This window comes from Hemiscyllium ocellatum, chromosome 33 (genome assembly GCF_020745735.1).
Source record: "Hemiscyllium ocellatum isolate sHemOce1 chromosome 33, sHemOce1.pat.X.cur, whole genome shotgun sequence".
NCBI lineage: Eukaryota > Metazoa > Chordata > Chondrichthyes > Orectolobiformes > Hemiscylliidae > Hemiscyllium > Hemiscyllium ocellatum.
Window position 1 is genome coordinate 7,391,414 of NC_083433.1, and position 16,094 is coordinate 7,407,507.

At 37.0% G+C, this 16,094-nt stretch overlaps 1 protein-coding gene across 2 annotated transcripts in view; it reads right to left on the reverse strand.

The window, feature by feature from the left end:
- Positions 1 to 472: 472 nt before the first annotated feature.
- The window catches only part of LOC132831386 (kinesin-like protein KIF18A), a 69,321-nt gene continuing 53,699 nt past the window's right edge, over positions 473 to 16,094 (reverse strand). For both annotated transcript variants that reach the window (XM_060849504.1, XM_060849506.1), the window contains exons 14-17: positions 12,386 to 12,998; positions 11,458 to 11,544; positions 8,932 to 9,005; positions 473 to 4,660 (exon numbers count right to left, since the gene is read on the reverse strand). In XM_060849504.1, the coding sequence (XP_060705487.1) occupies positions 4,518 to 4,660; positions 8,932 to 9,005; positions 11,458 to 11,544; positions 12,386 to 12,998 (917 nt within the window). In that variant the 3' untranslated portion in view covers positions 473 to 4,517. The remainder of the gene's footprint in view (positions 4,661 to 8,931; positions 9,006 to 11,457; positions 11,545 to 12,385; positions 12,999 to 16,094) is intronic.

A 16,094-nucleotide genomic window follows, 5' to 3' on the forward strand; every position in this document is an offset into this window, starting at 1 on the left:
GAAATGAATTCTGTAAATTGCCTCTCCAGTTTCAAGGAATTAAAACCAGCTGAGGAAATCATATGGCTGTCCAGACAACGTGTTCTCATTCAGTACCAGTCCAGCTCCTTGCTAAGCATCAAGAATCTGAAAATCTACACTCTTATGATGCCACAAGATATAAAAAATTAAATTCACTTTGGAAAGGCTAGCAAATATGGTTAGGGTGTAAAACAAGAGTCTCATGTTCATTCACAACCATACCTTTGCGTTTAATGGATAATAAAAAGGTATGAGGATGAAATTTTCTGCCAAACTAAAGTAAATTTACATGGTAGAAACGTGAGTAAAAGATCAACCACTTGCCATTTTAGTTTGAGGAAGGACTAATAAAGTATAATAAATATAAATTAATAACTCAACATTCACACAATATTGTTACTAATAATCTTTATTTAAAAATTAGACAAAATATGACAATTATCAATTTGGACAACACAAGAAAAGGGAGCAGTCATCAAATGCAACTTTGCACTGTACAGAATAACAACTTTGTCCCCAGTTGCGTTCAGAAAAAAGACCATGAACCACTTACAAGACAAGTTAGTTCAATTTCATTCAATGTAAAGAAATTACAAGAGTCCCTTCACACCAACTCAGCCTAGATTATAATGAAAAGGATAATACATGGGACATATATCAGCAAAACAATTGCAGTACCTCATTGCAGTACTTAAGAATGAGAACATTTCCAAGATCTCTGTCATGTAGATTACTTATTCATGCTAGACAATGTGGATTGGTATTTATGGAGTTGAACAGAAGACACAGACCCAATATAAAATGGATGTCAGTGTAACAAAACATTACTTGAGTTCATTACTGCAGCAACAACATAGGATTTTATGTCTTGTGCTGATTTCTTGATTTCAGTAGCAACTATGATGCACAATAATGAAATAGAAGGTTACTGACAATGTTACTGTGTCTCGCCTAATCACAAATGCTCACTTAAAACAAAAGGATTGCAAATTAAGTACTAGTAAATCAGCAGGAATTTAAATTAACCTTGAAGAAATTCAGGGGCATGTCAATGGCAGTGAAATAACTCCTGGTTTGGTTTCTGTCACAAATTTACCTGATGCATCTAAGTGTATGAACTGCGTAACATCTAGCCAGGTAATGTTGACAGCTTGTGACTGAATAGAAAACAGTAGAAAAAAAATCTATATTTGCTGATATATTGCAATGGACATGTTTCATGTTTACATTTTATGGCTGCTCTCACAACACTAATAAAATCAGTACTTTAAATGTTTCAAACACATTAAGGGACATAGGAGTTTTGTACCTAACAGACATTTAAAATTAAACTTTTAAAAAATACAGCACCAAAATGAATGAAAGCTTTTAACAAAATATCTATATCACTTCCTTTAAGCTATATACACATATCCAACATTACAAATTACTTGACCACAGTAAAATCAAAAGGGTAGCCTTGATTTACACTTTCACTCAGCAATTAAACCATATTGGAGTTTCTATACCACATCACTGTGATTTGCAGCCGAGTAAGAACAACTTCTGTTCATTAGACAGGACTTATTCTGTGGAAGTGCTGGTGGCAACTCTGAAGTCCATGTTGCTTGACCACCCACAAAAACTGACAAAAATCAATCCCACCACAGGTAGGGAAAAAAAGTGATGAAGTCATTCACTGAGTGAAAGTGCTGCAATTGTCATTACATAGTTACTGAGATTCATTAATTTGCATTTACAAGATCAACACTGGAGCGCTACGTACAATTTAAAAATAAATCTCCCTTTAAAAACACATTTCAGCACAACCTGAATGTGTGCACACATACAATTTTTAAACATCAATAAACACCATCAGAAGTTTTTTTTTGAAATATTAGACACAAATGATCAGCTGTTTTTAAAACCTTTCTCCCCCTACTGTTTAATTCCATCACAGAGAAGCATTTTTTAAAAAGTTCTTAAGGAGCAGATTTTTGGAGAGGGAAGAGAACTATAGAGAGAGAAAAATGAGAATACTATACATGAGAAAGGAAACCTGTGCCACTCTGATCATCTATATTCAACAATCTACAGAGGAACCTCGATTATCTGGCATTCAATTGTCCAAATTTTGGATAATCTGGACAAGATTGCAATGTCCTGATGCTTGGCTAAACGGTGTTATCCAGCATTCAATTATCTGAATAAAATACTCCCCACCCCTGTCGTTTGGATGATTGAGGTTCCTCTAAATATACTCCATGAGTTTCAGCATTGGGAAAGCCTTTACCTGTTATCAGTTACTGAACATTGACCTGATTTGAATGGATCATCAGCTTCATGCATTGCAGTGACATCAAGGGGGGAAATGGAGAAAAATAGCAACTTAAAAATTTCATGACTCTTCCCTGAGATGCAGCAGTCAATATGTTTCATGAAACAGAATTCCATACATCCTAATGAAGTCTGACACATTTAGCATTTAATTCGGGCATGAAGCAAGCATTGCTAAACTGCCATTCCGCTTCTGAAATTCCGGAAGTCTTAACTGCAATGCCAGGAGGACAACTACTCAACCATGGTGGAGTCAGCATGCCAATGATTGCTGCTGTTTTGTGTGTAATGCTGTATCTAACAGGTCTGAATAGCAACAGTCAGCATTGCACTAAGAATTGCACCAGGAATTCTTTTTCAAGACCACAGATATATTGATTGAGTCATCACTCTGTTCAGAGCAACTGCCACCATGCCACAGTATTGTAATTTGCTGAACTGGGTTCATCCTAATTTAAGTGAGACTTTTATAAATCACAAGGACCTATATTGTTACTTTGAAAAACTGATAAGTGATATATAAAGCAGATTAAATTATATATCACTTACATATCACTTAACACTTCCAAAGAAATAAAAAAGCCTTTTAAAGCCATTTATCTGTTTGAAACTCAAAAGTCGATAGAAATGGGTAATACCATATTTTATAAGGGCCCAGAGGAACTACACCCAGAGCAATAAACCATTATTTATAGACGTTCTTAAATGTCAAATCTATCAGTTGCTAATATTGTGCGTCTGGAGTCAATTTTAATGAACTTGTACTTTGCCCTAGAAATGGTTAAATAAATCTCTACACTTTGCTCTGCATGCTTAAATCCTGCAGTTGATTGCATGGCTGTTGAAAGGTCTGATGCTGACCCATATTCACATTTAGAGAAACTTTCCTTTGTTTGCATGGCATTACCAGAATTAACACAGTTCCAGTTTTTTGCAGCTTCTGAATCATATTTATGTGCAGCAATACTAATTCCCAGGAAGACAAAAAACATTCAACAATTTGATAGATCATGACTCAAATCAGAATTTGATTAAGTTGTTTGGGAAAGTGAGTACAATGTCTCCTCCCACGGGTAAAAAGAAAAGGTGTGGTGCAATTCAAATAGAAGGAATGTTGCTCTTCCTCATGTGTATATTGCCACATTCCTTACTCTGAAAACAGCCAGTCATGAAGGTAATCATCATTGGATAAGATTAGTACATCTTAACAAAGGCATTGTATCTGAATCCTAATCTGTTGATCAAAAAACAGAACTGTGCCATCACAAACTTATCCCTACTCCTGTTAAGAATGCATCTCACTGCAAAATTGAGTGCAACATATACTATGAGAAAACGGTCAATTGAGGGGAAAAAATATCCACCTTGAGTTGCGGAAATCTGTTTTACAGAACATCATTGACTGAAATGCACTCTGTAGAACAGATATTAAGGGAGGACACCACAGCTGGGCTTCAGAATTTGATTTGGGGAATGCAACTCTTCTTTGCACCGACTGATCTGGATCTGACAGTCACTCTTAAAGTCTTGTTTGTTAAAGGATAAGAATTAATAAGTTTGTTGTCCAGTTAATTTCTAATGAATCTTTGTCATTGAATTTATTTCTAATCCATTTTGCAACTTCTTAAACATGCCTGCTGTTTAGTTGAGCTTTAACACATCCAACAGCTAACAAATAAAATCAGCCCCCTCTCTAAAAATTGCATAAACTAACAAGAAAGCAAACTTATAGCAAAGCTGAGAATGATATGATGATGGATAATAACAATTAAAGGGAACTCACAATCTATGAGATTACATACAGCTTTTCTACAAAGTCGCCTCATTCATTGGGAAAATTTCGCCAGAATTCAGCAAAACCTTAAGATGATTTTGGGGCACAGCAAATAACGCCATCAGTGAACATGATAAAACACAAACCACATCATATTTCCAACTGGTCACCAACAGAGTGAGGCAGAGAATAACAACAGAATGCCCATGATTTGGATCCATATCTGCCTGAATGAAAAGATGAATTATGATGGGGATATTATGATACTTTTGTAGAATTGGAAGCAAAACCAGACTACTTAATAATCAATACTAACAATGCAGGTCTACTTTCAAATGCAGACAGTCTAGACAAGAGCAAACAAATCCAACTATTCACTGTATCACGCCTGCACAAGTAGTACTGGTCAGAAAGCAAATGTTTTATTTGAATTCTTCAAATTGGACTGTGGCAGGAATTGAAAGTCCTGGCTGATTGGGAATGAAGGCAACTTACTGCTGATTGTGCTTTTCTTGCCCACTGATCGTAACCTTGGACTGGAATACCGTGCTGTGTAAGGAAAAAATGATTAGGTCATGTGTGATAATTTTACGGAAAACAAAATCCACACTCTCTATATTTGAAACTTTATACCAAGAAGGTACGAATAGAAGTTTAAAACCTGTGAGGTGGACTGAGTATCAAATGCACAAATCGATGAATTATTAACCTATTGAGCTGTTAATATCTGTCTTCCTACTCAGTGAATCAGTAAAAATATAGACAGAACAAAATAAAACATAAAACTGTACAGCACAGCAACAGGCTCTTTGGTCCACCAATTCTGTGCCAAGTGTGATGCTATTCTAAACTAATCCCATCTGCCTGCACATGGTTTATTCTCTGCCTGTTCATGTGTGTGAGTAAGAGAGTACGAGTGTGTGTGCATGACAGAGAGCGTGTGACAGTGAATGTGTATAAGTGCGTGGTTGTGTGGGTAGAAGAAGAAACATTTTGCTGGCCTTGTGTAGAAATCTGGAATGCTCATCATAGTGAACGGGGATGATTAGTATAACTCTACAAACGTTGTTGTCAACTGTGTGCTCATTAGGGCTGGAAATGATTGGACCACAACTAAGATTGCGTTCAGCTCAGAATTCCTGTTACATAACCCCGCAACATTCCTCAACTAAGAGGAACACAAAACATTCATCTTTCTGCAAGAGTTTTTTTTTCTTTAAATGCTCTTAGCACAACTGTTAAACTTGTAAATTCAGAACAGCAGCAGCCTTGATTAGCAAAAGAGCTGCTTATTATAGGTCGAGGCAGAGGTCAAATCCATCTTTTCTCGAGGGATGTACATGTTTTGAGCTACAGCTGATCATGCCTTCTATCCTCCTCTTGGGAATGATGCTCACAGGCCTGGATGAAATTATGCCACTAGTGCAGTCCAGTGGTAGTTTGAAGACTGATCGCCTCTGTAGTTATTGATTACTGAGACCAGACGAATTCATTTTTTTTCGTAAAAGAGCAACAGGGAGATCCAGTGTACTTTGAAATGACAGCGAGATTTGTTTTGCTCCATTTACACTTTAAAACCATGCAGCAGTGTATCAAAATTAGGAAGCAAGACAATGAGGGAACGAAACATTGTAATGATCTGTGAATGGATCCCAAAGTTGTTGGGAGCTTTTCAGAAATAAGTGGGAGGTTGATGCAAGTATACAAATTAGGATGGGTGGTAATAGTGAACCCACCTCTGGGCCAGAAAGTTTAGAATGAAGACACATCTTTCCTGGAGGTGTGCCAGAACACGTCCAAACAGTTTGGTTATCCCTGCTATCCCAATGGTGATTCATGTCGAGCTGTGACTGCTAAAAACCAGAATCCAAAGATCCTTGGTTAGGGTTGGGGAAAGCTGGGAGAAGTTTGGAAAAGATTTTTGTGGCATTCACTTGTGGATTTTCAGCCTTATAGAAATTCAAATCGTGTATTTTCTGCAGTAAGATGTCTAATGTCAATGTCTGTGCTACTGAAAGCAGAATGCTATCAGTTCTGGCAGAATCAGGTCAGTTCTCATGGTGTAAATAAATGTGCTTTGCAAGCGGGATCCCAATGGAGAGTCAGAAGTGGGTGAGGGCAACTAAGTGGAACTGCAAATTTATTTTAATAAATCAAGGACTGGACACAGGCCAAATACTGAAGGAATTTAAAACTTCCTATGTGACTGTAAATCGATGTATCAATCGAATCACTGCCGCTGAAGTCCATTACATTTGGATTCAGTGAGTTCTCAGTTCTCCACTACTTAATCAGTGTTCTGACCCTTCGAACAGCAAGCACAGATGCTAGCATTTATTCCATGCTTGAGATGATCTAAGCCCTTATTCCAAGAAAAGAATAAATGTTTACATCTGTGCTTAAAAACTATTTAGCTTAAATTTCAATATCAGCAGTAAGGCAGACACTTCTCGCAGATTGTGAATGTTGCAACTGAACAGAAAACCAAAAGGAGGAAAAAAACCCCAACTTTTTACTTATGGCATTTAGAATTTTATTTTGAGCTGATGACTAATTCCTACCGGCTGATGGAAGTCATTTTGTGAAAATCAGAAGTACTTTTCTCTAGGCCAAGACCAATTGTAGCAAAATAAGAACTGAAGTTGAAATTGATCAACTTTCCAAAAACATCAAGTTTTGGAAGCAAAGAACTTTCAGTAAAAGGGGAAAAGTTTGGAATTTATTCATGGTAGAGCAGATCCAAGTTTGACAATGCTGTTAAACATTCTCCTGTCAACAACTTTATATTTGAAATAGTGATGAAGAAGATTGATTTTATCCACTGGATTTTAATTCAATTTTGATATCCAAATCATGATGTACAGTTATAAACTCAGTTAATCAGCAGTTTATAAAACAATTAACTATATCATAGAATGTCCAGTGTTTCCCACAAATTTTCCAGCCATTACTACATTGTCACAGACAGAAATTATTTTTTTCCTGAAAGAGGTAAACAAATTATAGTACAATAAAACATATAGTACAAGCTAATCTAAGGACATGTCTAATCTGTTACAGATTATTACCAGTTGTGAGATATATTGTGTTCTATTTAATGTCATTACAAAGAGGCTGTGGAGCAGTTCAGTAAACAGGGAAAAGGCTGTGAAGCAGAAATTCTAAGGGAATGTGGTAGATGTAGACATCTAGTTGGATGATAACAACATATTCAGAACCTTCTCCTGCCACTTAAAGGTTGCCTGTAAGTATTGGACAGAGGAGTAACAGCAACAGAAACACTAGGCCACTGCCTCTTTCAATAACCAAAACAGGTGCGATTCTATCTTTTTCTTCAGTCTCCAGAAAGAAAGCAGCAATCAATATTATGAGAAAGGTACATTTGTCAAACCTCAAAGTATGATGAAGATTTATAATATACTACTAAGTTGAGCTTTTATCACCCAGAGATAGACATATGAAAGAGGCGAGATACCAGAAGCAGGTTCATTATGGAATTCGAGATCTTACTAGCAGATGTGCTGTTGTACAGCTTAAAAATAGGCAAAGTAAGTTGAAAAAAAAAGTGTTTTCCTTTGATTTCAGAAAGAAGCTGTCTGTAAGTGGAGGGACAGAGACAATAGTGGAAAGAATCATATCTGATGAATGTGCAGAAATTCACTGAGAGGAAACACTTCTGACTTAGTCAGTTGAATAAGAAATTTCAAAGTGAAGAAAGAAGATACACTGTACAGAGATTAACTGTCTGTAAAGGATACTGCTGGAAAAAAATACCTGAATATCTCTTTTGGGTAGTTAGAAGATTCTTCCAAATTGGCATTTAGCTTTTTTTAAAATCTCTTCTTTCAATCATAAATTCATTTTGAAAGTACATTGGCAACCTCTTTTAAATATTCAGTGACTGACCACCAAACTAACTCAGTTATATAACTAAAACATATAGTCTATCAAGCCAGGTTAAATCATGGAATCGACTTGTCTAGTGTTACTATCAGTTGGGTTCATAATGTAGCATCCATTTATGAAAGATGTAGAGGAACTGGTATTTTGAAATAGTAACATGTAGGTATTGGTTACATTTGTGAAAGCTTTTTAAAAATAAAAACAAGGTCAGGGATCCTTCCACAACATTTTCCAGTATTTATCTATAGTGTTATTGGAAAGATGTCTATGCTATTGGGTTTACAACAGGTAGAACAAACATGTTAGCTTAATTTTAAGTTCAGTTCAGAGAAGCTAGGATGAATAAGTTTAAAAAAAAAGTTTAGAAGCAAGCAGTTCAATGGATACCAGCATTGAGTTGAGAAGTAAGTTTGGCTTCTGTCCTAGGACCGTTAAGGATTAGTGTTACCTTAACAGAAGGCTTGTGAAACTTCCAAACCAGAAGCACTCTGTTAGAAACCTTCAGTTTATTAAAATTGAAAAAGTTTGGGTTGGCAGATTTGTGGAAAAATTCAGGTCAGTTGATTTGGAATGCACTCATCCAATTGTCTCCACAGACCATGATCAAGTTAACTGGAACATTAAAGACGTAAGACAAGGGTTAAAATTACTCTGGTCTTGAGTGTCTCCAATGATTAGTGTTGGGAAACAGTTTAAAACTTTTTTGTCTATATGCTTTGTGATCATTTTAACTGTTGTACATATTTAGATGGCTTGGAATATTTATCATTTCTCATGTACAATTGACTCCTTTTCTAAACCTCCATCAAGCTGGGGCATCTGAAATCTGACTTGACCAATCATCTGAGAACATAATATTAATGTTACATGTGGAACAGCATCCTATATTTAATATTGTTAACATTCTTCTTAAATACCTGACAATGGTCGATTCTTGCAGACTTGCGACCTCTTGGATCTATTCTGGCAATTGGTGTGGGTTGAAATGCCACTAAGAAATAAATGTCAAGGAGAAGAATGATTATCCTGTCAGAGTCAAATAAAGTATTTCCATTCTAACTTTGCAAATTAAACAGGCTTGAAGAAATGAAGTCCTTACATTCTATTATTACATTCAAAATGTTTATTACAACAATTGCTGACAGGTTTACTTACTTGAAACATCTGTTGCTAGTATCTAGGAATATTATATTTCAGTATTATACTGACCAAATGGAAAAACCCACAGTCAACTTTTTTCAAATGAAAACCGAACTGATACAATGGTGGAATTAGAGCTGCTTTGATTTGCCTCATCTCTGCTCATTCCAGTCCAGGAGCACAAGACATTTTTCACAGTTAAAACCAGCGCTTCTTCATGAACCAGTCCCTTTAGCCTACAAGTATTTTCAGGGTGAAGTTTCCAAGAGTTCTCCCAGAAAGGAGCACACAATACGGAATTGTATTTCTCTAGACAAATGGAAAGCTATCACTATCAAGAGATCTAAAAACCACTAACATTGTCAGGAAAGTAAATGCATTTCAAAATAATGAGCAGCTGAACTTGGGTGTATTTTATAATAGAAAATTTCTTGATCAAAGTGGCAGTGGTTCCCAACATTATATGTTGCCCAACAGTTGTCAATTCTACAGGAAATCCTACCCTGTGGCATTTACATTGGTAATAGCAAAATTCTGTGCCAGAGTCAAAGCCGTAAACTAAAAGCAATAAAAGATTTAAACATCCAGATGCACAAACACTAATCATAATACTACATATCAAACTATATAGTAAATGTCGGCTCTAATAAGCAAAAGAGGCTTTAAAGTGACTGAAAGGTGACATGAGAAAAATCTTTTTTCAGTAGTGAATGCATTGTCTCAGAGTGGTGGAGGCAGAATCAATGACAGCTTTCAAAAAGGAGGTATTTTGTGCTTGAAGGGGGAGAAGATCTGCAGGGTGATAGGGAAAGGGCTGAGGAGAGAGAGTGACTAAATTGTTCTTACAAAGGATTGTCACTGACATGATGAATCTACTTCTACACTGCAACTTCTACATGAGTCTATTACTTGATAATTTTCAGTGGGTGGCAGAATAAGTACAATTGTCCAATTATTTTTGCTACCTGTGATACTATCTTTTTAAAAAATACAGACATACGGTCAGAAGTGGAGCTGTTCGCTGATGATTGAGCAATGCTCAGTAATATTCATTACTCCTCAGATACTGAAGCAGGCCACATTCAAATGCAACAACATCTGGATATTATCCAGGTTTGAGCTGGCAAGTGGCAAGGAACATTCATGCCACAGAAATGCCAAGCAATGACCATCTCCAAAAAGAATCAATCTAATGACTGCCCTTTGACATCAATGGTATTACCAACACTGAATCTGTGACTATCTACATCCTGGGGGGTTAACATCGACCAGAATCTCAACTGGACTCACCAGATAAATACAGTGACTAAAATAGCAGGTCAGAAGCTAGGAAATATTGTGGCAAATAACCCTCTTCCTGACTCCCAAAGCCTGTTCACCATTGACAAGGCACAAGTCAGGAATGTGATGAAATATTACCCACTTTCCTAGATGGGTGCAGCTCGAACACTCAAGCAGCTTGACACCATCCAGGACAAAGCAGCCTGCTTGATTGAAATAACATCCACAAACATCACTCCCTCCACTACTGATACTTGATAGCAGCAGTGTATAACACCTACGAAATGAACTGCACAAATTCACTCAAGAACCTTGGACAACTTCCAAACGCACGACTATATACATCTAGAAGGACAAGGGCAGCAAATACATGGGAACACCACCACCTGCAAGTTCCCTCCAAGCCACCCACCATCCCACTTGGAAATATATTGCCATTCCTACCATGTTACTAGGTGATTAATGTTCAAAAGGTAGATACCATAGTCACAAGTTATGTTGTGGATATGTTGCTAGGTAACCTCTTGGTTTTAAATACATCCTAATTTTATGCAAAACTCCACAGTGCTCTATAAACACGATTCATCCACATTTCAAATTAAGTTCTTGGTGGCAATCGGCCAGGATGTAATTTAGTTGCAGAGCAGGCTCAAGAGGCGGAATGACCTACTCTTGTTGCTATTTGGTGGGTAGGCACTTACCATTAATACTACTTCATCTCAGGAAATATATATTTTATTCCTACATGCCAAAATTACTAACGCTACTGGAACACTACTGGAATACCACAGCTCCCTCACTGACTAATCAGTATATTCTCAAAACTAGTTTACAAATTATGCTAGCAGCATTACATTAAAGATATATATCAAAAACATTGTATTTGCTAATCTTAACCTTTTGCAGCAATTAACAACAGCTTCATGATCCAGGAGTATTCATTAATGAAAAACGCTTGTCAGAACTTTGAACATAATCTCAAAATTAAAGACATTTATGAATTCCAACTGCTGCTGACAGACCTTAAAGACCGTCTCTTCCGTTGTGTTGTCGGCTGAGTAGCAGTGGCTGCTGGATTTGTGGCAGTGAACATCTGTGGCTGCCCCGACCTGCAAAAGTACAATGACAGAACATCACTGACCAAAGTGGGAAAAATAAAGACCTTGAAATAGATGACCCAGCCATTCTTTTAGCCAGGAAACAAGTCCAGGGGGGCATAAGGTCAAATTAAAAAAAGATAAAAAATTATTGCGACTCCTTTTTCTCATTCTTTGAAGGTACCATTTAGTCACTAATTAGTTGCAATTGCTCAAAAAAATGCATTTCTGTCAGTATTTTTACAAGGAATACCTGTGATAAACATTAAAAAAGAGGAACACCTGAAAATCTCTGCAAAAAGATTATTTCTTGGAGTACCCAGACAACCTAGAGAAGGGTATTAACCAATATCCTAATCTCTAATCAAACAGGTTTGGTGCACTTGCATTTGACACCATGTTCTTTCTTGACATCGCTTCGAGTTAATTCAGATGGCATTTCATTCTTGCACAACAGCAAGCATTCATTCCACTTTTAAAATTTGTCAAGATAATGAAACTATTAGTCTCTAAGTTTTAATCTAACCAGATAAAGCCTCAATTCCCCAATGTGATTTAAAAAAGCTTTCAAGAATTCAAAGCAATGCAACAAGGTATTAACTCTAGTTAATGCCTTGTTGTATTGCTTTGAATTCTTGAACTCTAGTTAATGCCTCAAAACAAAAATGGAGGAAAACCAAAAAAATGCAATGGAGAACTGACAGGGCACACTTGCAAAGACAAGTAAAAACTCAACAGGACACTGCGCTGTGATTTTTTTTCTGATTAAATGGCACGCAATAATGTATTTGGACAGTACAATATGAGTAACAAATTCAGAAGAGTAAAGAAATGTTAATTAAATTAGACAAACCTCTGTAGAAATAAATTCTTGGCCTGCGGAAAAGTGTCATGGTTCACAGCGATTTCTGATCTCGGAACATCTGAAGGGCCAATGGTTATGGTTGCATTTAAACAAGCGTGATCGCCTGCATCTGTGGTTTCAAAGGTTTCATTCAAATTTGGACATTTGGATGCCATAGAAGTACAGGTGACCACGGGGAAATTACAGCTTTTGGGAGTGATGATGACAGGTATAATTCTTTTATTGGTAACAGTAAGTGGACTGTTTCTCTTGATATGTCGTTGGACTGAGCTCATAAAGTTAACTCGTTCATTGCCAAGGTGATTACTCCGATTTGAAAAAGGTTGGTTCTCTTTTGTGCACACTTTTGGCAAAATTGTCAGTGGGTCAGTTCTGGTCCTTTTGCGTTTTCTTCGTAATTCAGATATTGCAGGATTACTTGAAGTAGTCTCATCTTTCATTCGTCTTCTTTTTAACGGTGAAGATCGCACCCTCTGGGGAGATTTGGCTGGTGACCTAAGTTCTGTTAGACACCGCTTTGTAGGTAGTCTTTTGCGTGTGCCAGTCTTTAACAGAGTCTGTTCAGTTGGTTGTGTAGCTGTATCTTCTTTTTTAGGTGAATCTGAAAGTCAATAGAAAAAAGGTCTGAGCATTTTAAAAAATCCAAACGTGATTGTGTTTTGCTTAATAATGTTCAGATCACTGTTGGCAGTGGGATTCAAATTTGGGCATTTTGTTTTGTTGCTAATTAGTTCAGTTAGATAGTTACCAATACTTTTGATGCTATATTTGGAACTCTAACTTTATAATGAAACAAAACAGGAGAACGTATTTCATTCAGCAATAACTTATAGAACAGTTTCAATATTATGGAATATGTCCTGTTTCACTGGGGCATTATAAACACAAATATGTCCCTGAGCCACATAAGTTAAATTTAATTCAAACAGAGGTTTTAAGGAATGTATTAGAGGAAGAAATTGAGGTAGAGAGATGGAAAGAAGAGGGAGAATATTCCAAAGCTTGGCACCTGGTCAATTGAAAGCATAGTCACAAAAGGTGGAACAATTAAGATTGAAAATGCACACTAGGTTAGAATTAGCAGAATGCAACCATATCCGATGATTCTGAGGCTGGAAGAGATTGGAGAGATAAGATTCCCTCAAGACTGTTCCTTCTTATTCAATCAAATCATGGATCACTTGTTTTACAATTCAATTCCATCTCTCGCTTATCTAAGGGAAATCTACCAAATCAAAATTTCAACTGACATTGCATCCTGAGCTTTTTGAGAAGGATCCAGATTTCTATCATCTTTTGTAGAAAAAAAAGTGCAAGAGTTGAGATTAAACTAATCTCAGTGGTTATAGACTAATTCTTTTAAAAAAAAAAGTTTCGGTACATGTGGTATATCTGGTATGGTCAACTTTTTACTTAACCCATGTCCAAGTGCCCCTGAGAAGATGCTGGCAAACTATTTTCTTGAATACACTTTTTGTTTCACTGGGCCATTTCAGAGGTTCAGAGTCAACCAAATTTTTGAAAACTTACGGCAAACAAGACAAGGGTGACAAATTTCCTTTCCCCTATGAGACATCTCATTATATAGCATGCTTGCTTTCAATAGAAACAAACAAACGTTTTTAAAAAAAAAAGTCATCTGTGTGTACATTACAGTTATAGGTGCAGTCAATATTTCTCAAGACCACAAGGCAGGCTACGCAGATTACTCTGACAATTAAGACATCTTTGGTGTTATACAGAATCAGTTATAGTGGAATTTATCCTGATTGGTGAATATGAGATGAGAGATTTTGTGGTTAGGTATGACATCCAAAACTCCCAATTCTTTTCCAAATAGGTAGCCACTATGTTGCCTGGGCTTATATATAAAGGACGAGTGAGGAACTGGAGAGCTGTCAGCATCTATGAGCCAGTAACCTCGAAGGATCTGGCTCCTTCTGGATAAGAGAAATTATTACATTTATATTTAGCTGATGGTTATTTCATGAAGTTGTGGTTGATTTTGTGGTATTACTTAGAGTCCTAGAAGTCTGAAGCAACCCATATGAGTTCATTGCGCAATTATTAATGCCTTGGAATAGTTGTGGTTTTACAGTCTCATTTGTTGGCAAAATGCAAAAGTATTTTCAGCCTATTGCCCACTAGGCTGAACTGTGCCTTTTGCACAATACATTCTGTTAAAGCCACATAGACACCTTCGATAATGAGGTTTGTGGTTACCTTGAAGTGCTGATAACAAAATTCTCTAGCACTTTAATCACAAAATACCAAGTTGTATTGTCAATATCTGATAATGTATAGAGAACTTCAAGTGTAATTTATCACTATGAAGCTGGATTTGTGAAAAAAACTCCGCTGATAAAATGAATTGTGAGCAGTGATTTTCTTGATTCTGCAGCTAAAATAGAACCTGCTAGCCACTTGCCCATGAAGCGGCACACTGCTTATGTAACTGCAGGAGGAAGAGCAAATATCTAAAACTGCAGTACTTAAGGATCAGTTATAGAAGGATGCCATTCATTCCATTAAATCCATGCTGGTTTTTCTGTGCTAACATTTAGTAAACCCCACTCCGTTGCTTGATTTCCATAGCTGCATAGATGCTCATTTCCCTCGGGAGTCAAACCAATTTCCTTTTAAAATCATTGGTATTTTTCCACTTCCATCAATCTGAAGGGCAATGAGCTCTGGGTCATAATCACATTGCCTAAAAAATGGTCCTCTCTCATCCCCCCTGTATCTTTTGCCCAATATCATAAATGGGTAGTTCAAAGCCATTATGATACAAAGCCCCCTTGTGCTTATATTATCAGGTATTTGGGACAACATTTCTTTGTCTACCTTATCCAAACCTACCACATTTTGTAGATTTTTTAAAAAAAATCAACCTGTTCAGCCATATCTGGGGTAGGTGGTAATAGTAGCCAGATCTCCCAGCCCAGAGGTAGGAATTACAACAGCCTATTATAATCTTGTACATTCTAACCAATCTCCCGTTCAATCTCCACTTTGTTTTTATAACCTAACCTTGTCAATAAAATCAGCCAGATTTTTAAACTTCTATTCAGGCTTAAAACTGACAATAGAAGAATAGAATCCATACAGTGGGAAAGCAGGCCATTCAGCCCATCGAGTCTCCACCTACCCTCCAAACAGCGTCCCTCCCAGGCCACCCTCCAATCATATTCCTTTCACCCTGCATTTCTCATGACTAACCCACCTTGCCTGCACATCCCTGGACACTGTGGGCAATTTAGCACTCCCAATCCACATTATCTGCACATCTTTGGACTGTGGGAGGAAACCAGAGCTCTCAAAGGGAACTCACACAAACGGAGAATGTGCAAACTCCAAACAGGCAACTGCCTGGGGTGATCTCCAATCAGGGTCCATGGCTCTGTGAGGAAGCAGTGCTAACCACTGAGCTGCTTGTGGTTCACAGCCTTCACACGCTCACTGAACTGTTAAGATTTTAACATATGTTATGAAGGTGTAAAGGTGCACTGTACCTTTAAAAGAATGGAGGACTTAGCAAGCACACAGAATGCTGCAGAATTTACAATGTACCATTTGGTTCAGCAGCTAGCACTGGCTAAGTTGCTGTGAGATAAAAACAAATTTGAATTTGGCCAGTTTAAATTATACCACCAACTACCAACCTTCAATCAAGTTTGAATTTAGTATAGTGACAATC